The following is a 26,686-nucleotide window of genomic DNA, read 5'->3' as shown; positions in this document are numbered from 1 at the left end:
TGCAAGCTCAGCTCTACACAGTGATTTTAAGGTGTTTGATCTTCATGCAGAGGCTGAATATGGGCCATAAGTTATGGTGGCTGGGATGACCTCTGGCCTTCTGAAAGGGCAAGCCTGGACACCTATCCTTTGATATTAATAGAATCATTTCCCTGTGTCAGGGATAGACTCCAGTGTGCTCCCCAAAAATGAAAATCTCAACAAACCAGCTGTTCAAAATCGGTCTCAAGTATGTAGTACTCCTTGCTATGTTTACACTCAAGTTGGATGGGTTTAAGCAAGCATCATTTATTCTTCCTTCACCAGAGTTGAATAAGGATTTAGACCAAGGCGAAGCTTTTGGGTGAAGGGTCTGAAGGGTGATAACTATGTAATTTTGTATTTTAGGCCAGAAGTCATGCATGTAGTGATTTTCAGATTTAGATTCTTTAGTGTGGGCTCAGATTCTGCCTTTGTTCTATGTCTGGCAGCTGCATTACAGAGGGCAAGAGTTTGTTTGTTTTTAGTAGAACTCTGCTGACCATATGCTCACTCTTTTCTCTCTCTCTACACCATGACCACCCCCATTCCAGGCCTATGCAACCTTACATAGTCAAACCATGAATCAGATGACATGCGTCATGCAGCTGTCTTTAAAACATTAGGTCACTGTCGTTTTTGTTTTTTTTGTTTTTTTTCTTTAAGAGCTGCACATTGTGACTTCCCAAGGTTGTCATTGAGTGCATTTACATGCACTTAATGATCCGATAACTGCAGAAAATCAGATTTTGTCAGTAATCCGATCACGTTTACATGCACTTGAGTAATCAGATAATGGAGAAACTCCGGGTCTACATGAGTCACGCAGTAGTCAGATTTCTGCTTAGCAACCAGCCAATAAACTTACAGAAGATGTGACGTAAACATAATGTAAAACTTCATGCCGCTTTTTTTTTAAAAAAAAATTTATTTGTTTTATTTTTATTTATTTGTTTTATTTTTATTTATTTGTTTTAAACATCATTTTACCTGAAAATATGAACATACATCATCTAGAAGACAAAGAAAATTTAAGTCCTTCATTTAGTGTTTGGTTTCAGCACCTCTCCAAAAGTGTTTTGCTGCCATCTTGCAGCATCCAACGTCCGTCCAATAGAAATCAGAGTATGAGTTTACATGCACTGAGAAATCTGATTACTGAGCTAAAATCCAGCTATCGGATTTCTTAATCGGATTTCTAGATCGGAGTATGGTGTTTACATGACCATTTGAGTAATCTGATAACTGTAGAAATCCGATTATGATTGGATTATTGAGTGCATGTATACGCACTCATTGAGGCTGAAGAAGTAGTGCTATGCAGACCTAAATACACCAGAAATCTTTATATATTGAATGAACTCTTAATCTTCCAAATAATAAAAGGCTCCCTTAACCTTTTTTCACTGTAGCCATAAAATTAAATTTCCCACCTGTTCCCTGTTTTTTTTTATTTATGTATGTATTTATTTTTTTTTAAATACATTAGTAAAATATTTCCATGAGAATGTACTGGATTTTCAAAACTGGAAGTAAAAAAAGTGTATTGCGTTTCACTGCTAGTTTTACTGTGGAAGTTGTACTGTGGAAGTAGCAAAGGGCCCTCTGCCTCTTCTTTCACCTCTCATTGCTCTCTACCATCTCAACACAGAGTCAAAACATATTACACACAACAGTGCCAACAGTGTCCTAGTTCATCTGATATGTTATGGGGAGAAATATTTTATTTGATTATATTAATTAAAAGTATTCGACTCTATTTCCAGAAAAAAAGATATATTAGCTCTTACCCTGTTGGATACAGTATACAGAGCACTCATTGGACTATCATGTTGAGTGCCTTAAATAAGTAGCTAGAGACTTTGCGACTACATTTGTATAGGAAGCACTTTTCTAGTTCCTGAAGCATTGGGATTATTTTGAGATAAACATCATCTGTCGTTTCCTGTGCAAAGAGCATAAATATACAACATGGATTGCATTGTGTTCTTAGGAAAAGCATAAGTACATCAAATTAGCCCTGATCTGTGTGTTGTAAATGTTGGAATATCATTATTTCCGTATTGATTGTTCTTGGTTAGGGTGAAATGCTTCCAGGAAAACTGTGGCATTTATCATGTGGGCTAATTTACCAGCTTTTTTTTGTCACCTTGTGATGAATCTGGAGTAAGCTCTGGACCCCAGCAAGTGCTTTTACTCTTGTCCTGTTGCATGTTTGTCTTGTCCAGTGTGCATGATTTTTACTGAACTCTTTGCATGTTATGTCAGATCTAGTCTTTTTTTTTCCTCTTTTTTCTGTTATTCCCTGTCCACTGTTTGTATTTTCTTGTGTGTGTGAGTCTGATATGTGTATGTCCTGTACTGTTTGGTGTGTTTCTGTAGCATTTATCAAAGACACTGGATGGATAGCATCGACGCTGAAGCTCTTTACCTGACCACCACGCAGCATGGGCAGCCTCAGTGCGAGCTTCCCCACACTGCTGTGGAGGTATCCAGCCTGGGGGGGTAAGAACTCACTCATTCTCTATTTCTTTTGCCCCTGAGGGGTAGATATGTTTTTTTCTTTTTTATTGTTTACCCCCAAAAACTGTAAAGGAAACTCATTCTTTCTCCCTCTGACATTACGTGGCCTAGTGGCTTATACCAACGGATTTCACTGTGGTGATCCTGTCAGTGATCCTGTCAGGTTGGTTGCTAAAGCTAACCTTTTGTGTTTTATGTAGACCATGAACAGCAAAGACACTGATGTTTAGGTGACTCCAAACGTCCTATTTAAACGTCAGCTAAATCTGAACTAGTGAAAGGACAGGTTAGCCTTGCCCTAAATTTTAAATAGGGGGCTGAATATTATCATGTTCCACTTCAGCGTCAACAGAAGCTCATTAAAAGTTGTGTTTGCTTAGCAAGGTTGGAGTTCTGGCTGGTTTCCTCTTGTGGTAGCAGGATTGCTTTACAAATTTGATTTTGTAGTCCTGAGAGAGCTTTGTATCTCATTTTCCAGAAGAACTTTTAGTACACTGTGCAATGGACAGAATGTGTTAAAAGTAGGAATGATGTATTCTCATAAGTGATGTTATACAAGTTGTAGAACTCTCTTGATCTATTTAAACTAAATGATGAGCCATTCTTGTCCCTATTGTTTACTTAGATCTGTTGTTTTTGAGCAACCATTGTGTCCTGTAAATTCAACCATTGTGTCCTATAGATTCAACTATTGTGTCCTGTAGTTTCCCTCACCACTAGCCATGGTCTAACGGCTTACTCGGCCTTAGTCATATGACCCCAAATGGCCAATCCCCCCCTCCTGTCCGTAGCCAACCCACTACCCCCCACCCCCATTTCTGAACAGTGCGTTGATGGTGGCGCAGTGCCGGAACCTGATTGTGTCCTGAGGGTGCATCAGCACAGGGATTACCAGCGTGTTACTGGTCTCCATTCATTCCTGCCGTTCACTGGCGCTTATCAGCATCAATCTGACACTCTGTTTACCTGACGCTGCACTCCGTTCTGCTTGGGTAAGAGAAATGCTCACAAAAAAGTCCCCATCCATCAGCACTTTTCTTTGTGGAAGCAGGGGAGCAGCTTTTAGTGGCCCATCAAACCCCGGCCTGATTATCAGTCCCTGCCCAGTTACTGGTCACGGCTTGAGTTCGTCACCCGGTACAGTGCTGAAGCAAGTGCTGTCTTTTTGCCCCATGTTGATTTGAGTTTGTTGTGTCTCCAGGTACTGGATTTTGGGGTTTGTTTTTCTTTGTTCTTCTGGTCCTGCTGATCAGCCTTGATGAGGTCAACATTTTGTTCTTCCTCTCAGCCACACCGATGTTGCTTTTCACAAATACTGAATCTTAAGAGACATTTCACATAGCAGGCACTTGATGTGGCATTGCTGTCCTTTGTACATGTCAAGAAGTCTACGCTTTGTGGATTTGTTGCTCTGTTGAGGCTTCATACATTCATTTAAGGCGTGCCTGTCACACCTGGTCGGGGCACTGTTGAAGACAAAGTGGATTTGTGTTTGAGAAAAATGGCTTCCTTTAAGCTGGACTTTCTTCCAGAGATGATGGTGGACCACTGCAATCTGAACTCAAGTCCAGTGTGAGTACAGCCGTCTTCAGTCTGTACTCAGGCTAAAAGCTAGCTTTGTATGTCACCTGTGATGTGGGCAGCCTGATGTCTTCTGGTTAGATATTGGTTGATCTGAATTCCTGTTAGGAACAGCTGAATCTCCTTCTCACTCCTAACCAGTTTAATCACTTCAGTTTCAGAAGCAGATGAGGCTAACCAGTGTTTCTTGTTAAGTTTGTCAGGTCAAGCAAGCGTGAATGAATGTCTCTAAAAGTTTGAAAACAGGAGCATGGTTGCTATGCCGACTGGTGCCTTTTTGCTCACAGCTGAGCAGAGATTAAAATGACTTCTTGCGGCTCACGGCAAAGCAAAATTTGGAAAAGTTTTACAAATTCAGCAGCAGCTACTTAATTTCCTGAGTTCTGAACTCCACAAACAAATCTCACAGCCGTAGTTTGGAGCATTCCAGTTTGGAGCAAGTAATGAATTTGAAGTGATAATGACGTGCATTTATTTATCTTGGTTATGTACAGTACACTACTGCTGAATATATGTGGGTGACCTCTACTGTTTAGGTCAAATTTAACTCTCTAGAACTGGAATGACTCGTCTCTGTACGTAAACAGTAGTAGGGCTGTTGTAGTTTTTAAAGAAAAAGTATTGGATCAGTATCAGTATTGGCTGATACTCAACGTATCAGTATCAGCACCAGTAAAGAAAAAGTCAATATCTTGCCCTACTGTTCAGTTTTAGTTCTTCCATACTATTCCTTTAACAAATAGAACTGCAGTCAGCATAGACTGAGTATCAAGCAGTTAATGACTGCAGAATAGCATGGAAGACATTTTAGAATTTAAAATCTGGTCAGAGACTGTCAAATCTAAAAAAATCACTGATGGCTATAAAAATATCTTTCGGAACATTTAAAGGGGAACGTGAAGTCAGTAATCACACTGAGATTGTGCCACATTTCTTTGATAAATAAATGTACCTTCCCTGAGAACTGATCTCATGTGCTGATACCTCAAATGTAAGTTTTGCTACTAAAGTTTTTCATTTTAGGCCAGGCCTTAGAAATGACCTTTGGGCACTTCGGTCCTGGATGGGGCTGGTAAGTGTTGACTACATCTAATCCAGTGTGTTCTTCAGTGATGTTTTTCTAGTGTTCTTCTTAAGAGGTCCCTGTTTGTGCTGGTCTTGCAGTTTCACAATTGTCTCTGTAACATGGAGATGGGGAATGCCATTGTAACTTTTGCCTTATCTGATTTCTGCTGAATTTGTGTAGTTCTATGTAGAAAATATTATTGGTGTGAATGTCCTCGCACTGCATTATTCCAAACAATATATTGTGTGTTTTTGCTTGAGAAATAGTTTTAGTACTCATTTACTTTGATGGGGGGGGGCACATTTTAAAAGACCTCTATACAGAATTGTGTTGTGGTTGTCATGTTTTGCATTGTGGACAGACTCATCTATGTTTGTGTACATTTGGCTCAGTTTGTCCCAGCACAGATGAATTGATGTTACAAGCCTCTTTTCCACTGCAGGGCTAAACAGTTCTGAGCTCAGAGAATAACTGTTCTAGTGGCATTTTCATATGGACGTGCTTCGGCACGGAACACTTGCAATCTATGCTCAGTGCGGTTTCCTTGGCAGGGTTAGCTAACCATGCTCAGTGCCGTGGAACCATTTGGGTGAGATGGCATAATGTTGCACATGTTTGCTGTTTGGCTGTATATTTGTGGCATTTTTGTTGCCCCATCTGGTGTTCTTTCAAGTCCAAAAACAGTCCATAAAACTTAACCCTTTAAGGCTGCCTCTGAAAAGTGGCAATTTCTCTTTTTCGTTAACGACATTATTTCTAAATGCTTCTTTTGTTTATTTGACATGCAAAAATGGGATGTAACAGCTACAAAATCTGAAAAGGTGAAACAGTTTGTCACAAACTACCATTTTGAATAAGAAAACACATGCATATAAGAAATAAACACGAATATAAGCTGCACATTAGTTGTGCTTTTTATCTTTTTTTGATTAAACAAAACAATAAGCACTTATCAAGTTCTGTCCTAAATGTGCTCTCACAGCCACTCAAAAAAACAAAACAACAAAAACACACAAGCAGTTTTAGTGATGAGTGAGTGGTGCAGCTAATAAGAAGCATAACTCGTGGTGGCAGATTTAATTGAGCAGTTTTTTTTATTTATTTATTTATTTTCAGGTCCAGATTGTGATTTCCTGTTCATCATACAAAAAGTGTTAAACCAACTACCGAAAAAATGCTAAATGTTGAACAATACTGAAACCCAGCTCTGTAGTGTGCTGGTGGTACCATATATGCTAGCTAGCAGGCCTACAGCTTCACTGATTACGAGAGAGGTTTACCTCCACCTAACTGATGCTCGACTGATGCTCGACTGATGCTCGACTGATGCTCGACTGATGCAAGTTTAGAGAGAAAAAAATCCAACCTTAAAAAGCACAGTTGAGTGACGCTTAGCTGAATCAGACCCTCTGTAGTGAGTAGAGCTGTTAGCATGCTAGCCAGTGCCATGTATATTTTTCTTTGGGATTTCTTAATCCTGATTTAGCAGCACAAAAAAAGAAACTGTAATCAGTCTCGCAAGTCCATGCTAACAAGGAATGGCTCATTGTGGTTGTTTTACCATTAGGCTGTAAAGAGGAAATACAGCTGTAGTCACAGCCAGCAAATGATTGTCTTCAGTAAGGCTAAAATCTGGATAATGTAATTGATTTAGTATGTATGTCAGTGATTCTAGGAAACTTTCTAAACGTTCTAAAGCTGTTTAAGCTATACCTCTGACCCTGTACGATTTTATACTGCTATATCAATATTTATGATCTTAAATTTGACAAAATGTAACAGGTCTTTTCTCCATGAAGTAAAAATTAGTTTGAGCAGATTTCAGAACAGCTGAAAACAGTTGCTGTTCAGCAGCGCATCCTACTGATACTAAATACAGTGCCATCCTCAGTGCCTTCTGTCTGAATGTGTAATCTGCCTTGTTTGAACAAGTTCTTTCTGCCAGAGAATCGACAAAGGGAAAGATTTATTCCGTTTCTCTCACCGATCAATAAACTCCATTAATCTGGCTATTAGCTGTCAGCTAGACTCTGCAAAGCCTGTGAGTGCTACACCATCTTAAAGCGGTTTGTCACGTCACGGCTCAGTTGATGCTGAAGACAGATTGAGAGCTTCAGGCTTGTCTATTAGAATCCCATTAACTGGAGTCTCTTTCTCTTTATACATGTTATGCTGGGTTGTGCCAGATGAAGCATATTAACTTGCGGTTCAGGGAGATCACAACAATGAAAAATCATGTCATCAATCAAGTGATGCTCTGTGTAATTAAGGCGATCTGGTAGTTCAAAGGAATAAGTTTTCAAAAAATCTGTAAAACTGTTAAGTTTATTCGGTAGAGTTGTCAGGGAGTTCTGTATTGGGTTGCCTGGGAAGATTACCTCATTCCTATCCAAGCTAGGCTTTGACATCACAGCTTCCATTTCACTCAATTTCATATGACAGTAGAAAAACTCACTGATAAATAAGAGAGACGTCCATTTTGGAACAGTCACAGTGTCATTTTAAACATTTCTGTGAACAGTTGTGCATTAAATTTGTGCAGCAAACAATTTCAGTTTGGACTGGAAATGGCTCAATACCACTTTCTTTACTTTTCTAATACTCATTCTGAAACCTTGAGTATACAGATAACATCATGAATCTGAGTGATCGTCAGTTGCATTGCGACAGATCCAATAACCCCACGTTAACCACTTTTCCAACTAGCTGGACATGTTCTGAGTTAATCAGATGCTTTATTTTCTTGCCAGTCATAGATTTAATCTTTTCACAGTCAAGCCTGATTCATGCAGCAAGTTGACATTTAAGTTTTCTGTGTTTAAAACTTAAATGTCAGTGGCAACAGCCCCACTAGTTGCTTAAGCCAGCATCAGAACTTTTTCAGACAAAGAATGATACCGAAGTATTTCAGAATTGCATGCTTGTAAGCTTTTTCTGTGCAAATGTTTATTGTGGCTATAAACCAACTCAAAAGCTTTCAGTATTCATTGTTAGTTTGATATTTGGAAACAGAATAAATGCTGCTACTAAAGCATTGTCATCATCATCATAGATTGCTCTGTTTGAATGGATTTTGGTTATGTTCACGCTGCCGATACAGTGGTACTTTTTTTCTTCACATTATCATTCACATTATTTTTGTAATGTGACCTGTGTCTGGCAGTATTCTGACTAAGACATGCTCCTGCACTGACCCACATGCGCAGAAGAACCCGGAGCCCTCCTGCATACTCATCCAGCAAACACAGTTGTCCTCTAGCTTTCATAAGGATTAACAGAATCCTTTCACATGACCTCAAAATGAACCATGAACGCTGCTACTTTAAGCTTAAAGTACAAACAGCAAACAGTAAGAAAATTGACAGAAAATAGCAAAAATGCTGAATTTCTATGCCTGTTTTAATTGTGAAAGGTGTTCGCGCAGAGAAAGAGAGCTTGTTTACCTGCTGGAAAAAGAATGCTAGCAAAGGGTTGCAAATTGAAACTCAGTTTCCCTGTGTGTGTGTGTGTGTGTTGTGTGTGTGTGTGTGTGTGTGTGTGTGTGTGTGTGTGTGTGTGTGGCTTTTTTTAAAAATTTAATTTAATTTTTTAAACACACAAAATACGAAGGAAAAAACTCAGATTTGGGCCACTTTTACATGCAGTGTAATTTTTAGCCTTTGATAACCCTGTGTGTCTAATTTTAAAATCTGGCACTTCTGTCTTTGAATGGGCCATTTAATGAATGACGCACACAAAATATTTGTCATGCTGTCATCTCAAAAAAATAATTTATCTAAAAGATTTGTTTTTAAATGAACGATGTATTTTCCCCTCTTTTTTCCACTTAATACATGACTGCAACACGAGGCTTGACTTGTCACATCACCAGACTGTGTTCCAAAGAAAGCATATTTTAAGTAGGCCTGTTTTTCAGCTGAAACAGGAGTGGTTATGATAACAGCCTGGTCTAAATGTCAGTTGAATTGCCAACTGAATGCAACCCATATGTTTCAGTTGTCAAATAATGCAAATGATCCTGATTATATGGCTACTACCTTTATGCCAGTAATGTCTGTAACCAGTTAACAGATTTTCCTTAGTGTTCCTCATGGGGCAGAGGTGAACTGAAATCTTTTAATTATTTCTCTTCAGAACCAAGAAGATGAATGGGACAATGGACCACCCGGACCAGCCAGACATCGATGCCATAAAGATGTTTGTAGGTCAGATCCCGCGGTCCTGGTCAGAGGAGCAGTTGCGGGAGCTGTTTGAACCCTATGGTGCCGTCTATGAAATCAACGTCCTCCGAGACAGGAGTCAAAACCCCCCACAGAGCAAAGGTCAGTGACTGGCAGTTAAGGGTGTACTCCCAGTAGGTGGTCTGTACCATACCGCGCCCAAGCATGTTTGTCCCCTAAAGTCCAGTTCGTTTGACTAGTGTGATTGCTCCATACCTACTTGAGATCGGGCACCATTCAGTTGGACTCGTACATTACACATCTATTGTGATCGCTAACCATGCCTGAGCACAGAACTTGAACGTGACGTCAATGATGCCATTGTCCCACTTTTCAATTCATTCAAAAATATTTGAGTTAATAACGGGTCTTGTTCTCACCTTATTGATGAACGTGAACTATAGTCGGCAAGTAAAGCTGCTCGATATCAGTTTCCTCCATAAAAATTTTCTTATACATGCAGCACAATTGACCAAAAGTGTACATCTATTGAGCATTTTAGAGGGCTTGTGTCAGTGCACCCAAAACACCTCCAAATAATCCACAAAGTAAGTACAGTCATGAAACTACATTGTGCTATGTGAGAACGCTTTTCTTCAACACAAAAATCACATAGAGATGATGGTACAAGGCAACCGGCATAGTGTGAATACGCCCTAAGGCAGTAAATGGTGGTAATTAAAGGTTTACACATTTTACTTTTACCTTTTATACTTGTCCTGAACTAGTTTAATTAGTCCCAAACTGTTCATTTCTGTGGTGTCTGTGATGTGATATCAGATCTTGTTGGTGAGCTTGTGGTAAATGGTGTTGGTTGTTTGTTTTCGTTTGTTTGTTTGTTTGCTTGCTTGCTTACTTAAGTTCTCTGCCCATTTTTCAGGTTGTTGTTTTATCACATATTATACACGTAAATCAGCATTAGAAGCACAAAACGCCCTTCACAACATGAAAATTCTTCCAGGGGTGAGTAGACTGTAAGCATGTTGCAAATGAATGGCGAAATGACAAATTAAGTAAGTAAAAGTCAATGTCTGATATGTTCTCTTGTGTGGCAGATGCATCATCCCATTCAGATGAAGCCAGCAGACAGTGAGAAGAACAACTGTAAGTGTATAATGAATTTCTGTGTACAATTGAGGAATTGTGATTGAGACAGGGTGCTGTATTGGTGTGGCATTTAATTTAGGTCAAAACGTTGTGGTTGTGAAATGACTTCTAAACCTACATCAGATTGTGAACATAATTAAACATTGTAGTTTATAAAGTAATGCATTTCACATATTTATCACTCCAGATGAAATTTAGCTGTCAATCACAGCTCTGCCCTAATACTAATGCCCAAAAATAGATAACACTGAGCTGTTCCTTACGGCTTGATGTAAAGTTGTTGATAGTAGTGTAACATGGTCATTGTAGTAGCTTCCATTATCCTGAAGCTCAAATCAAAACATCAGTAAAATAAGCTACATTTTGAACAAATGAAAAAGAATTGACGTCCAGTCTTAGTTCAGATCGCAGTTTAAAAGTATGACAGATGCTGGCTTAAATCTATAGAGATGCCCAAGATAGCAGTTGTCTGGAAGAGCAGCATTGTGCTGGTCTTCAGCCTGCTACTTCAGTGGAATAAATGAATAAAAATTAAATGTCTTTTTTTTCCCCCATTTGTCTCAGCGGTAGAAGACAGAAAGCTGTTTATTGGGATGATCTCAAAGAAGTGCAATGAGAATGACATTCGGCTCATGTTCTCACCATACGGTCAGATTGAGGAGTGCCGCATTCTCCGAGGACCTGACGGACTGAGCCGTGGTAAGACACATTCATCTCAGCCTGTAAACGTTAACACAATACATAGCTGTTAATTAAATAAATAAAAAAAAACTGACCAAAGTGACCCTAATCAATTCTGTTGAGCTGAAGTATGAAGTGCATTTTAAATTGTTAAAATACTTTAAATGCTTAAATAAAATTACCACAGTGGTTTTATCAGCAGCTTGAGCTGTATCATTTTAGCAGTCTAAAATGTCATTTATCACTTGTGTTTTTCCTTCTTTTACATTTTATTATTTTTTTTATTTATTTAGTTATTTATTTATTGCCCTTTCCATTCACCATGTTTTTGCCCATTTAGGGAGTAGCATAGACAACGTTCTACCTATCACTTGAAAAAATTCTGCCCATTTGTTTGTTCTCTGTGTAAAAAAAGTGTGTGTATACTTTGAATGCGGGGGGGGCAAAAAACCTCTCCTGAATATTTCACATTTTCAAGTCATGTGTGTAACAGCCTTATAAAGGAATTCTTCTAAATTTCTCTAATTTTCTGCCTAATTTAATCGCTGAGATACAAACACCTTCAGAGTGGCTGGCTGTGAAATGGTTACTTCTAGAGAAAGTTCAATTTATATAGCGCCTTTCACAAACCCAAGGACGCTTCACATAGTATCCAAAAAAAAAAAATCTAGAAGACTACAGAGATGAAAAAAGGAAGGTTTTTAGCAGAGATTTGAAGGAAGACAAAGAAGAGCAATTGCGAAGAGTGGAAGGTAGTAACTTTTCACTGTGAATATACGTTTCAGGCCAAAATTGTCTCCAAATTATTGTAAAACAATGTCTCAGGCATCAGCTGCAATTCTGACCACTTTATGTAATAACTTTCTGTGAGTTAGTTTTTAAGATGCAGTAAACTCTTAATGTCTGGTTCCTATCACACCATTAACTTGTTAGATGAAACTGAGAGAATTCCATTAATACAAAAGGAAAACTGTCTCCTGTACATGTTCATTCATTACCTTCCTCTCTCTTTCTCTAGGTTGTGCCTTCGTCACATTCACAGCCAGACAGATGGCTCAGTCTGCCATTAAATCCATGCACCAGTCACAGACCATGGAGGTACTTGAGCCTGACTCGTGCCCATGTTTGAATAGTTTGTGTAACATTCTTTCTTGTGTCCTGTCTTTGGCTTTTTGACCATCTTTTTCCCCTCATCTCTCTGAAGTAGTATTTGTTTGCATAGTCCTTTAAGGTGGTCACCTAAAATGTGTGTTTTCAATCAGGGCTGTTCATCTCCAATCGTGGTGAAGTTTGCAGACACACAGAAGGATAAGGAACAGAAGCGCATGGCACAGCAGCTGCAACAGCAGATGCAGCAACTCAATGCTGTCTCCATGTGGGGAAACTTAACTGGTCTCAACTCGCTAGGCCCACAGTACCTTGCAGTGAGTACACTCAAGCACCACACATGCATGCATCCTTCACCTACAGCATAGGTCAGAAATGGAAGCTTGCATCAAACTGCTGTCAGTTTGATCCACAAACAGCTGGAAATCTATTTCCTATAACATTGAAGCAGATGGAGGTAATCTGTTTGTGATTGTAGCACTGCATGAGCTACATGACCATGCGCTTAATTAAAAGCTCTGGTTTTTAGAAATGCCCGATTCATTATCTGAGTACAGCATGCAATTAAAAACCTTAGTGTTAAGCACCTTAAACACCCCAATTCACCTCAGCACCTTTCTGAATAGTTAAGCTTTTAAGATTTGAAAAAAATCTGTTGAATTGCATTAGAGTGGTTAGATTATCACCTTACACATCTTTCTTCTTGCTGTGTTTTGAAGTTTGTGTTTTTTACACCTGGGCTACAGATCTACGTTTGGCCAACTTCAACTCATCTTACTCCAATTCTGGCCTCTCAAATCTCCTACTGGTTCTTTCTGATTGACCTCATTAAAACTCCTAGAGCCATTCGATTATCATTTTTTAGGCTGGTGTAGATGTGGAGCCCTGTGTGAATGTGTTAGTGCTGCTCCATGGGTATGCTGTGAAAAATCCTCTTTTCTTTCTCTCCTTCTCTTTCTCTCTTTTTATCTCTATCAGCTTCCCCTTAATCTTCATCTCCTCTTTTCATCCTCCTTAATCTTTGGCATTATCATAAATCTTTGATTATTTTACTCTTACACGTCTTTATTCTGTTTTGAACCATTTCATTGTCTTTTCTTACTGTAACTTGACACTTCCCCTTCCCCTCTCAGTCTCTCTCCATTTCTCTTTGTCTCTATCTATCCCTCTCTCTCTCTCTCTCTCTCTCTCTCTCTCTCTCTCTCTCTCTCTCTCTCTACCTCTCTCTACCTCTCTTTCTCTCGTTCCTGTGCTCACAGTCCTGGATGCAGTCCTGACTCTCTCTGTGTTCTCTGTTTTGGTGTAATGTCTAGCTTTATTTGCAGCTCCTGCAGCAATCCGCGTCCTCTGGGAATGCGCTCAACAATCTCCACCCCATGTCAGGTGAGCCCAGGGGCTGTGTTCATTTCTCTGAGTTTTGCAGAGTATAGAAGGACTACTTGTGGGTCTAAAAAATTATTATAACAGAGGCTCAAGGGGTGTTTGTAAATCTAAACTGCCAGCCCCTTACATGGCCAGGGCCCAAGTTTTATTACACACCTGTATAATCTAAGAATAGCTCAACAAGTTTGCATTGAAGTCCCTGTAGTTACTGCCGTAGTATGTAATAAGACTAGGATTTTAAGAGGTTAAGCTAGCTAGACTTAAAGTCAAAGGTAACACTTGTGTCTGACTGCTCAGTTAAATGCTCTGAATGAATGGCTGACTTTGAATAGCAAACATTATCCCTGTGTGCTTTGGTCTTGAATATAGTTGTATATGAATTCTGATAACAGTGTTCAGCATTAAATACCTCATCAGTATTATCTGCCTAAAACGTTGACATTAAATATGGTTTGTCATTCACACTTGCAGAGCATAAAGAACCCCTATGTCAATCCTAATTGTACAGTTTTAGCCATGATATGTCTGTGGAGTCAGTGTGGTGTTGAAGTTAAACTGCCTTGCCACATTGTTGTTGGTGTTAAGCTAATGATGCTTGGTTAGAACTAGTATTAACGTCAGACAGTCTGCCCACACATAAACAGAGCGATACCTTTTGCACATTAAGCTGGCCACACCTATCAATTTTTCCATTCCATTCTACTGGCTTATCTGCTCATCAGCAGGTTTTATCATTCTGATGGGGGAAAAGAATTGAGCTGATCAATGATATAGTTTATCTGTCAAGATTCAGTCAAGTTGGATAATCTTAATGTCCGAATACTTGTCATCCATGGCTCCAAGATGCACAAAATTTAATTGTTTTTGTCCCTGTCAGTTTTCCTTTAATGTGTTCCTTTAATGTGTAACATTGGTCCATGTCTTGAATTGGCCCTTATTTATTATCTAGCTTCTGGCTTCTGGTGTGTGTGTGTGTGTATATGTATGTGTATGGAGGTAGCCCCCCCCCCCTTGTCATGCTTGTTAAAATTATAAGGCTGTGCAGCAGCCTTCCACACATGGAATGGCTTCCCTCATGAGACATGAACAGGGATTTTTGTATTATGATCACATCAGTTTCTAAAAGTAAACAAGGCAAAACATAGCTGCAGTAGTAGTAGCCTTTAGGCTTCTTCACCTGGCTATGTTTTATTAATAAAACAAGGGTTGCCTCTAACGGAGTTTCTGGCCAGAATGTGTGATTATTTATAGTTTAAGCAGGCATGGCAGGTCATATGGTGTTACTGCATAACCAACCATGTTGAAATGGTTACTAGAGAAATATGTGACGTAAAGGATCCTTAATCTGTCATTGTAAGGAGAAGCGCACATTCGTGACAACACTGGAAAGTGGTCCTTCTTTCTTTTTTACAACCTGCCTGGACTCCTGCACCTTCCTACAACCGAAACAATAGCATCGGCAATCGACGATGGCTAGTTGCAGCGAACGGACGAGGGTACATGTACATATCACAAGCCTGAATTCTGAATCTCCTCAGTGATGCACTATGCAATTACAATATAATACCAGTTTAATACGATAGTGTGGTCCTCAGATTTAGACCCGTACAGCACAAAACAAAACGATTCTGTGCATTTGCAGTGTATTATAGGAAATGTAACCAGCAGCATTTTAACTTATTTGAATATTTGAACCCCCAAGATGTTTAACAAGCTTACTTTAGAAGCCACCGATCTTTCACACCTGCACTTATTTTAATGAACACCGAGGATGACAAAATGCAAACTTTCAACAATGCTGGGCTTTGGGCTTACAACAGTTAAAACTGTAAAAAAGAGGTCTACTTCAAAGCCCATGGTATTAAGAGCTTTAGTACACGCTACATGAAATGTATTAGCCAGTTCACAGAATGTAAGTATGGCAATAGGATCACTTGTGACACAAGTATGGCATAGAATCCGATCATGTCTAAAGGAATGTAAATTACATAGCAGTTTGAATTTCAAATAATCTTGAGTTTAAAGTTAATTCTAAAGCTTGCACATGTTCATCTTGTGATTTATTAAGTGTAAGTTGAGCAAGTGATGAATCCATCCAGTTTGTGAATTGTCACGCTTACAAAAACGTACAGTAGCAGTCTGTTACTTCTGCTGCTGTTACAGCATCTTTGTTTGGTGATTGACAGCAGAGACAAATAAAAGTAAACCTATTAAAACTGAAATTTATTGCAGTTTGCTTCTCATACTTGGATATTTCTGTTGAATAGGAAGACATTTTCTGGAATGACATGGCAAACGTTTTATGACTTTGGAGCGCAAAATTGGTGCCTTTTTATTCAATTAATGCAACATTTATGTATGACTAAGCATTTTTGCACAACAGGGTAATTAAATGGTGATCGCTTGGCTGACATTTGTGGGGTAAATCCATTTAGTGAAGTTGGGTGTTTTAGCTGTGTAAATGTGTCTGTGCATGTGTGTAGGTCTGAATGCCATGCAGAATCTGGCTGCGTTGGCGGCGGCAGCAAGTGCCACGCAGGCCACTCCAACTGGCAGCAGTGCGCTAACCACCTCCAGCTCGCCGCTCAGCGTGCTCACTAGCTCAGGTACGCCCACCGGACAACAGACTCACTCTGCCTGGGATGGCTGCAAGGGTTGGTCCTGCTTTTTATCTCCCAATGCTCTATTATTATATTATTGGTAATTTTGTTTTTTTCTGTTATACCAGCCCCAAGTGTGCTACTTGTTAATGCTCATTGATGAAACGTAATATTCGTGAATTATGTTGAGTTTTGTATTTTTATCTTGAGGTTGTTAAGCTACTTTTGTATTTGATTTCTATGATAGTTTATTTTTAAACCCAAACATGAAAGGCTTGTGGGAGTATCCCAGATAGTTTACACGTTCATCACTAGAGATATGCAAGTGCCCCAGTAAGTTTTTGCGATCGTTTTTAATTGCTGCTTAAACATCTCAGTCACTCCCATACTTGAACGCTTCTCTGTATGTTTGGCACCTTCTCCAAATATATGCATATTATCAGTATTCGCCGAGGTTACATGATAGCCTTAGTCTCAGTATTGAGGTTGACACCAATTTCTTTCTAACCAGTGATCTTCCAGTTATCTAAATAGCCTAATTGTATTATTAGTTAACGTTATTCATATGATTGTATCGGCTTGTTGCCTTAACAAACTTCCAAAAGCTCTGGTTCTTTACTTTTCTGATGCTATTTTTTTATTTTTAGTTTTACTTGTTTGTTACTTGCTACTTACTTTGCTGTCTCTTGTTCTGTCTGCACAGCGGGCTCCTCTCCCACCTCCAGTACTAGCTCATCTGTGAATCCCATGGCTTCTCTGGGTGCCCTGCAGTCTCTTGCTGCAGGTGCTGGAGCTGGCCTCAACATGAGCTCACTAGCAGGTAAGAAAAAAACTTGGTTTGTATTTGATGGTAAAAGCCAGGCAGTTGAAATGAAAATTTAAATATTCGAAATTGTCATATTGATGTTTATAAGAGTAAATATAGTAACAATATTGAGTCATGATAATTCTTGATTTCACATTGTTGTTGTCCAAAAAAAATATTCCAAAATTGCTTGTAATAAAATCTCTTTACATTAATTCACATTAAAAGTAAAGAATGTTTTTGCCTTCTCCTGTAAAGTTGCCATTTTGGAGATACTTGTTTTTCTTTGGATAGTAACAACATGCTGTAGAGAGATTAAATTTTGTGGAAAAACGTGAGACAAAGCCCTTTGACACAAAATAGGCACTTTCTTTCAATAGCAGATATCTTTTGAATAGTTTAATCTGATTTGTTATACTAGACTGCTGAACAGGATTCAGCACATAAACACCTAAAAGCTACAAACAAGACTATGGCAACATTTGTCTTTTTAGTGGCAGTTGTAAAGAAATCGCTCTGTGATGTGTTTCTACAGGCATGGCTGCGCTGAATGGTGGCTTGGGCAGCGGAGGTCTGTCTAACGGCTCTGGCAGCACTATGGAGGCCTTGACCCAGGCAGCATACTCGGGGATCCAGCAGTATGCAGCAGCTGCGCTGCCCAGCCTCTATAACCAGAGCCTACTTTCCCAGCAGAGCATCAGTGCTGCTGGCAGCCAGAAAGAAGGTCAGTGCTTAAGTGTGCAGTGATTTGGATCAGTGTTTTTAACGGTCTTTTGGTTTTCCTGTTGTAGCCCACCTGATTAACCAAAAAAGTAGTTCAATCAAGTCAAATTTACTCAAGTAGAGTTACAAAATATGTAAGATTTAAGATCCGCAAACCCCTGCATTTCAAAAAACATTGTAGTTTTCTCTGGTTACCTACAGTCATTATTGTCATAGATAGCCATAGTTGGAGAGAAATTGTTTTTAGGCAACTGAACAGTAACAAAGTTTTAGCACTGACACATTTTGGATGAGCAATATTACATACTAATGCTGATGACCATGGGCTACAGAACTGAGGAATAGTAGAAAGGTTTGAAGTGGTCTTTATGGTGTACAGTCTCTTCGTTTCAGCATATTTTATGAAGTGGCAGTTGTTGCTGTAGCAGTACCAAATATTTACTAGGAGGTTGGAATTATGTTTACTGAAATGCTTTAGGTCAGGTCTTGGATGAGCTGTAGATACAAGGATGTAACTGGCAGGCAGGTTTTCTTCACGTTTTCTTTTTTTTTATGTGGTATGCACTTTTTTGGCCAAAGTTAAATTCTCATTCTGTTTTCATGTAAAGATACACAAAATTCAGATCCTAAGTCTGGGATGGATTTGATTTCTGATATAATGATGTAATTTGATAATGGTGTGGCAGAGCCGAGCTACCTTGTGCCAGAGGAGTAGCGTTTCCTTTGTAGTCCTCTAGTTCATAGTTTCAATAACAGAATCCTTTTGCCTTTGCAGAACATGTTTTTCTTCAAATTAAAATACCAGTTTGGGGTGGTTTTATTGAAATATGGTGGTGTACAACTTGGGAAGATGGAGAACATGTACAGACCAACAATTAAGTTAAAGTGTTGTAACAGAACTGTAAAACATTAAAGTTTGTAAAGTTTAAAAATTGAGTAAGTATGCTATTTTATGCTTTGCTGCTCTGAATTCTGGGTACCTTAATGTGGGAATGAGAAGGGCATAGAGCATGGGGCTTTTGACTGTTAAATCCAGAAATGGTGATATTAGGTTAAAATATGTTTGGGACATGTTGGCACATTGTCCACTGAAGAGGGGTGTAAAAAATACCTGTAGAAGACAAGTGTTAGCTGTGGTTTTAGCCTGTTAGCTCATTATAACATTCTCCATTATGTTACTCAGCCAACACGAAAGCCTACAGATTTTCCGTTGGCTTTTTAATAAAACACGTTTTTAAATGTATTCCTCTGCATGACGTTATGTGCAACACCAATGTTTTTACCAAAGGTAAGCCACAGTTCTATATTAATTTCAGCTGAAATTCGTTTTTGCTAGCCCCCCCCTCTTTTCCCCCCCACAATGGGTTAACCCGATATTCATTCAACTTTTACGAATGCTCAGATGTCACAATTAGTCATAAAGCATCCATTGTATATGTGTGAAAGGTGGATAATAGAAGACATTAAACTCGAGCGTGGTGTTATTGAAAGCTTACGAAAACTCTCTTCTGGATGTTTGCAGACGTAAGCAGTCGACTTCCTAAAGCATGAAAATCAAGCCCTAATAATCCAAAACGGATGTGTTTGGGCTTTCTTGTAGACTTGACAGTTTAAACAGTATTTATTGCTGGGTTACGAAACTGCAAACACTATCCTCAAACATTTCTCCAGAAATGCACACAGATTATTCTTTGCTCCGGTATGAAATGCAGTCACACAAATTCTTCTGATATATAAAGTAACTGTAAATGAACTCCTAAACAATCACAATTCTTGAAAATAAATGTATAAACCTAGCTCATTCACATGTATATTCACTGTGTTTTTAAAAGTAGTCTTGCGTGATGATGCTAGTCTGGCCCTGTACATGTTTAACATGTACACACAATAATTCTGGTAGCTTCTAAGGGTCTGCTCCACATATATGTAAAACAGAAGTTAAATCAATGACTGTGTTAGCAGACTGAATGTGTGTGTTTTTTGCATAGTAGTGTTTCGTAATAGAAATCTTTTGTTCTCTCTTCTTTGTTCCCCCTCTCCTCTCTAGGCCCAGAGGGTGCAAATCTGTTCATTTATCACCTGCCACAGGAGTTTGGTGACCAGGATCTGCTTCAGATGTTCATGCCTTTTGGCAATGTCATCTCAGCCAAGGTGTTCATAGACAAACAGACCAACCTCAGCAAGTGTTTTGGTAAGATGATAAAATTATTACTCTTGAATTGAACTTACTGAGGCTATTGTGACCTAAAATCATGGCTATTGGCATGTAAAGCAAAAAATGACATCTCAAAGGTTCATTCAGTCTGTATAGTCTGTAAACACTAGTATTAATTTGCTCTAAGCTGAACTATTGCTGAACATTTATCTCAACCTAGAAGATGAATCCACCAATAGCAACCTTAAATCTTATCATTGTTTCTCTGGAAAGATAATTGGTCAGACTATCAGTTGCACCAATTTTGATTTTAGTGTTGCATTTACTCCTGCAAATTATTAGTTAAATATGATGAATGGAACCAATATCAGTATTGTAGCTCTAAGTAATTATTGTTGCTGATGGATTTCTTTGTTTTTGTTTGTTTGCAGGCTTTGTGAGTTACGACAATCCTGTTTCGTCCCAGGCAGCCATTCAGTCAATGAACGGTTTTCAGATCGGAATGAAGCGACTGAAGGTTCAACTGAAACGATCCAAAAACGACAGCAAGCCATACTGAGTGCTTTTACTCTAAAATGGACTTGGTTTGAAAATGTGTTTCTGGTAAGTGGAGTGTGATATTGGAAAGTTAAAGCCTACCCCACCCTTAACCCTCTCCTACTATTCCTTCACTCCTCTTGCCTTTCCTACATATCTTCTTTCTTAATAACCATCAACAAGAAAAGGAAAAGCAACATGCAAAATGATAAAACCGTGAGGTTGTTCAGCTGAGAAAATGGATTCTTTTCAATTGTTAGGTTTCAGGTTTTTTTAATATCTTTTTGTTTGTTTGTTAAGCAGTTTTTGGTGCCATATTACACGTTTGCTGTGTACAAATCTTGCATCAAAGGATGTTGCACAATGAAAGGCAGTCGTTGACTGCTCTCAGTTCCACAGTCATTATCTCCATCTTGATCATGCCCCTGTAGAGTTTTGTCTTGTGTTTACACTATAGACTCTAACAGTATATTTGGACAGTCAAACTGATGCCTCCTACTAAGCTGCCTTTTAAATAGAATTTGGAGGTCTGCTGCATAGATTGCAAAAGATAATCGTTCTGTCACCACAATGATTTAGAGCATCTGAAAGGTCGGGCTGCTCTCCATTAGATTCTGTTTTCATAGATGCCTTTTTTATTATTTGTTTATTTATTTCACTAATTTATTTATTTATTTTGAATACCACTAATTTTTCATAATGGGGTGATGTTAAAGTACAGTCTGTTTTGTTTTTTTTTTCTTTTGTTTTGTTTTGTTTTTTTGGTTGTGTTTTATTTTTCCTGGAGGACTCAGCTAACAGTGATCTATATTTCATTAGATGTTTTCATTCATGTATTTATTTTTCACCTACCAAAAAGGAAAAAAACAAGCAGAATTCAGCATCATCTTTTGGATTGGTATACTTTTCAATAATTTTTCGTATTTTTTTGGCACAGTCTACTGTTTGTTGTTCAGCACAAGTCGTTGATTGACTCAGCTATAGGTGCAAAAGAATGTCATGCTTACTCTCAGGATTGCCTCACTTTTGTCTGATGAAATTAACTTATAATGAACCCAGTACAGCATATATAGCTGGAGTATGAAGAGTCTCACTAATATATACCACTTATGATGGGCTGGACAGATCAATACTATTTGTATGCATTGCATTACACAGACATACACCCCTGGTCAGCCCCATTCATGTAGCCTCAAGGATGATTCAAGCCACTTTATTTTGCCCAAAGGCATTTTAATGAATTACTGTTCACTGCTGGTATCACTTGTGCCACGGAGATGATATTCAGACTCAAAGTATTATAAATAACATTTAGACAGACATTCATTCAAGTTGCCTACTGGACATGTTTAATCTTAAACTTGATGGTGGTTGTTTAGAACAATCTTCCACCTTGGTGCAAGTGGATGTTGTATGCTTTCAGCAATAATTGCATCCTGCGTGTGTCTGAAGTTACAAATGATAGTGCTTACAAGGAAAAACGGCCTTACGCTGTTCGGTTTCACTTTTTTTGTTTCTTCCACTCCACTAAATTTTACCAATTTGTTGTACAAATAACTGCGCAATTAGTTGTTGTATTTCTACCCCCTTTTGTTATTTTCTTCCTCTCTAAAAGTAGTCTGCTTTGCCTCTCTGTGTGGGTTTACTAATTCTAACACCGAACCCCTAAAGATCATCTAGTTTAGCATGACTGAGTTACTCTGTACACTCTGAAATTGTATTCATGATTGATTGCTACTGATCAGTAAATGTTTATCATAATGAGGAAAGTTTAATCAGTGCATACTTGAGGCCTACAGGGTCTTAAATTGTTTTTATGGGAATGGAAGAGAAAAACCATTGTCCAGATCGTGTATATTACTTAGCTATTAAGCCTTTTCTATTTTTATAGAGGTTTTATAATATTGCGTAAATTATTTCTCTGAATTAAAAAAGACGATTGTTTAATAATCACTCAAAAGATTCAACAGTATTTTGTAGAATCCTGATGTGAAGTTTTGTGAATACATTCACAGATTGTTAAAGCAACAGGCATGTGGCCCTTTTTAGCTAAGTGTTGTATATTTGTCTTTGTCCAACACTCAAAAATTGTATGGAACTCTTCATGTGTTGTCCCTGGGGTGCTGATGTCTCTGAAGCTGTTCCAGTGTTAAGTTTAAGTTATTGTACCTTGGAAACACTCTGTCTCCAGAACTTATGTTTACTCCTATACAGAATGACAAGAAAGCGTGTTTCTGTAGTCTGACAGTTGTGACGCGTTTCTGTAAAGCAGGAATATTTCTTAAAATGCGGTCATTGCAATTAATGGACTTGGTTGATTCACTTATGGTAACCACGTCACATACAGTGCCCTCCAAAATACTGGAACAGTGAAGTCAACGTTTACTGTGTGTATATGCAAGCAATTTCAATTAAGGTACAAATGTGGAGAGCAGAATGTTACCTTTTTTCCTCAGTATTTCTATTCATGAACTGATAGCTGCAGAAAAGCTTGACAAAGCCTTGTCATATGAAGACTGACTTCATATGCTGCCAATTGTACCCCCCCCCACCCCGTTCCTACTTAAAAAGGGGCTTCAAAAAAGCTTGCTTAGAAATTCAAAGATGTAAAAGGTAACATGATGCTTTTCACATTTCTTTATGTATTTTAAGCTAACTTTATAAATTACAGTTGGTATTACCACATGATCCCCTTACTGTATGATGTCTATGTGAGGATTTGTGTAGTTATTGTGTAGGTCCTACCAAAATCTTTACTAAGATAATGAGTATTATTGAATATTGACTAACACTTTGGTTCACAGTATAACTCCTGGGAAAATGATCATATTCTTAAAAACTGTAAAATCTGGTGAATTTAGTTTTCATATGGTGGTATTGTGTCTTTTACATGAACTGCAATAGCTTTAGTGCTGAACCCTGGTCTTGGAGCCCTCTTTCAGTGTTAGATTCTGGTCCTGGGAATCAGTCCCTGATTTGTGCCTGTGTGAAACCAATACACATTCATACAAATGGTAATCAAAGAAACTAGAAGAAACCATAAGGGGTGTTCTAGCACAGTGCTGATTTTTCTGAATCCAAAGATCCTTTGAAACTTGTCGACTCTGCCCAGTACTTGTTACTGGTATGTACCTGTTAGAGAAATCATTTTTTGTTGTAACATTCATTTCTATCAGGAGGGTTCTGTTTATGTAGATCTGCTACGTTAGGCACCTTACAGAGAGCAGCTGCATATTGACAGTAAGGCAGAATAATTCCACTGATGTGCCAAACAGTCCTATACAAGCTGCTTGTGGATCATTTCGTCTTAATATTCTGCAACTTGAATATACACTCTGTAGCTCTGTTTCCATTATTTTATTATTATTATTATTATTATTATTGTATCCACTTTTTCACCTTCAGGTAGGAAATGTAACTCCACTGGTTTTGCCCATTATGGAAATCTGTATGGACAACTACAAATAAGCTGCCTTTACATTTATATATTGCATTATCCCTCACGATTTAGAGATTAAGCACAAACTGAAATCATTGCAAGAGGTCTAGCGGATCTTAAAAGCACAAAAAGAATTTTGTCTGAAATGACCTTTTTCGTCACCATTTAAAATGTGAAGAGCACTGAGCTGAAACGTATCAGCTTACGTTTAAATATTGCTGATGGCAATTTCTTTTTCACCCTATCTTATTTTCAGAAGTATACTGAAATCCCCAACTACCTACTGAAATAAACACTGTTGTTATTTTAGCTGTGGTAGGCAGTCTTTGTCGTCTCTTGGTGTTGTTGGATGTAAATTCTCCCCTTAACTCCTTTTTGGCATGTTGCTTGTGTCTCCTTCTTCCCACTTTCCTTCCTTCTTGTTCCCCTGTGTTGCATTGAATGTTGTCTGAAGTAGGTGAATATATGTACCTGTGACCCCCTCCCCTTTCCCTCCCCCCATGCAAAGATAATCATTTCACATGATTTTCTGTTTCTTCCCCTCTCCTTTTTTTCTGTTGTGGCTTTAACCTAGTTTTGTTGTTCGTTATTTGTTTTTTGTTGTTTTATTCTAGATATCTTCGTGCCCGTTTGTTCATCGTTTCCCTAGCATGTCGATGTGACGTCAAAAGTTCATCGTCCAGTCCGTTGTCCTCTTCGCTTCTCTGACGCTTGAAATTTTCACCCTTGACCTTTTTTTGTGTTAACTTTTGACGCTTAGTGATTTACTTTTGTTTGTTTTCGTGTGTTCATTTCTGTTTGTGCTGCCAATAGAGGGCGCTAGAAAGACTGCTGTTATAACTAAAATGTAAAAAGTTTCATGAATATTGTTCTGAGCAAAAAGAGTCTATTTTTCTAGAACTTGCAAACATAACCACTAGATTGTGCAAAAAGCTTTTAATTTTCATCGTTTCGTTACCCAGTTAAGTTTTTTTTCTTTTCTTCTTTAGCAAATTTTATTTTTTGTCATTTTAATGCAGTCTTCCTAGTGCACTCAGTTTTACTCATTTGTTTTCTTCTGAAAGCAGCCAATCAATTTATAGAATCACTTTGTGTGTGAGTGTGGGTGTGTTTTTTCCTCTTTCTCTCACTTGTTAGTTCTAAACCTTTTTTTAGGATGTTTTGCAGTCACATTTTGCTGAAACTGAGGATAACCTTGTAATTTTTGTGCTAGGTTAGTTGGCATGATGTAATTTTGGGAGTTCCTATTAACAGAGTGACATTACAATAGACACTTGAATTGCCTTTTTTTTTTCTTTTCCAATGTATTGTGTCGAGCCACCACAGGCACATAATGTTTTTCATTTTCTTATTGTGTGAAAATCAGGATTAGTCTGAAATAAAAATGCATAAATTGAGCAGAATTGAGTTTGTCACAGTTAGTTAATATATTAAAGTATGCATGTTTTTTGTAACTGCACTGACATCCTCAGCAAAATGTGATTCAGTTCTGTTTAAAATCAAAATTATAAAATGAATAAAATGGTGCCAAAAGTTTTGCATGTTGCTGTTGGTCACACTTTCTGTATTTTTGTTTTTCATGACGTTTGCTTCCACTGTGGTCCCGTTTTAATCATTGGTGATTGGTACACGTCTCAATGTGTTGAGACCACGTTTGAAAGTGAGCCTTTTCCTTTTTCTTTTCTTTCTAGATGGATTCTGGTATCATGGCTTTATACTGACTTTACAAATCCACTCTGTCTTAGCTCAGTCTAAGTACTCGTGCCTATGAAAGCAAATTTAAGCTGTTTAGTGATTTAGCCATTTTTGTGACAACAGTGTGGGAACTGTTTGGTTGGCAGAAAGCATCCAAAGTAACTTTTTCAACTTTTCCAGCTCTGTTATTGGCTCTTGTCATAGTCTGACCACAGCTCTCTCTCTCCCAGCACTGCCTTTAGTGTATCTCTCGTTTGAGAAGTGCCCTCTAAACCCCACCATTTAATTAGTGTTTGCCCTCTTGATTTGTGCCCTGAATGAGAGCTACATTTGATTTTCTTATATGATCTCCTTCTGCAAAATTTGGCACGCCCATTTTTTTATTAGACTTTCTTTTTTCCAACAGTAGATTGCAAGCAAAAAATGATTACGGACTAATTGGGTTTGATGTTGAAATTTTTTGGCATTTTCTATTTAGATTTTAAGCTGCTGTTTGTGAGTTTAAATGTACTCTGAAAAAATTACCTGTGGGATGTTTGTCATTATTGGTACAGAGTGATTGTATTTAATAGTAAAAAATTTGTACAGTTTTTGCCTTTTCTACTTCCAAGTTCTGTTTCACAATGTGAAATTTAAATCCTAACACGTGGAGCCATGTAGAACTTGCCACCATGACCAAACATAAGCCTGTACAAATTAAGGACGTAATTCTATAAAGCAGCCTTCAAATTGAAATAAAAAGCTAATTTTGTTTTGTTTTGTTTTCTTTTGTCATTTAAGTTATGGTTTTCATTGGAATTGTAGAGTGAGGAGTTCATTAGATGTCTAGAGGAGTGGCTTTTTTCTGAATGTTTTCTGTTGAGGTTTATTTAAAATGTGATGGTGGTTAAGAATTTCATGCTACTGTCTCCACAGAAATATAGCAACGTGCACACCCAGCAAGAAGTCATTTTGTAGTTTATCTTTGGTCGGGTTGTTTGTCTGATTAAACAGAAAAGATTCACACCCTTTGTGTCTGAAGCTTACTTTTGTTTTTTCTTATTTCT

At 38.2% G+C, this 26,686-nt stretch overlaps 1 protein-coding gene across 8 annotated transcripts in view; it reads left to right on the top strand.

Annotated features, from left to right (window-relative positions):
• Positions 1-26,645, top strand: part of celf1 (cugbp, Elav-like family member 1) — a 38,715-nt gene extending 12,070 nt beyond the window's left edge. Inside the window, exons 3-16 of one of the 8 annotated variants that reach the window (XM_036584132.1) lie at positions 2,401-2,523; positions 9,323-9,510; positions 10,289-10,371; positions 10,464-10,512; positions 11,080-11,214; positions 12,215-12,294; positions 12,459-12,620; positions 13,617-13,686; positions 16,170-16,340; positions 16,990-17,106; positions 17,627-17,815; positions 19,862-20,005; positions 20,401-20,572; positions 24,560-26,645. In XM_036584132.1, the coding sequence (XP_036440025.1) occupies positions 2,420-2,523; positions 9,323-9,510; positions 10,289-10,371; positions 10,464-10,512; positions 11,080-11,214; positions 12,215-12,294; positions 12,459-12,620; positions 13,617-13,686; positions 16,170-16,340; positions 16,990-17,106; positions 17,627-17,815; positions 19,862-20,005; positions 20,401-20,528 (1,620 nt within the window). In that variant the 5' untranslated portion in view covers positions 2,401-2,419 and the 3' untranslated portion in view covers positions 20,529-20,572; positions 24,560-26,645. Of the gene's footprint in view, positions 1-2,400; positions 2,524-3,779; positions 4,114-9,322; positions 9,511-10,288; positions 10,372-10,463; positions 10,513-11,079; positions 11,215-12,214; positions 12,295-12,458; positions 12,621-13,616; positions 13,687-16,169; positions 16,341-16,989; positions 17,107-17,626; positions 17,816-19,861; positions 20,006-20,400 lie in introns of those variants that run through there. The other 7 variants (XM_036584131.1, XM_036584135.1, XM_036584133.1 and 4 more) reach the window with 7 other exon arrangements.
• Positions 26,646-26,686: the final 41 nt, after the last annotated feature.

Source organism: Colossoma macropomum, unplaced genomic scaffold (genome assembly GCF_904425465.1).
Source record: "Colossoma macropomum unplaced genomic scaffold, Colossoma_macropomum, whole genome shotgun sequence".
Classification (NCBI taxonomy): domain Eukaryota; kingdom Metazoa; phylum Chordata; class Actinopteri; order Characiformes; family Serrasalmidae; genus Colossoma; species Colossoma macropomum.
The sequence above is the reverse complement of the archived record's forward strand: the minus strand, read 5'-3'. Positions and strand labels throughout refer to the sequence as shown.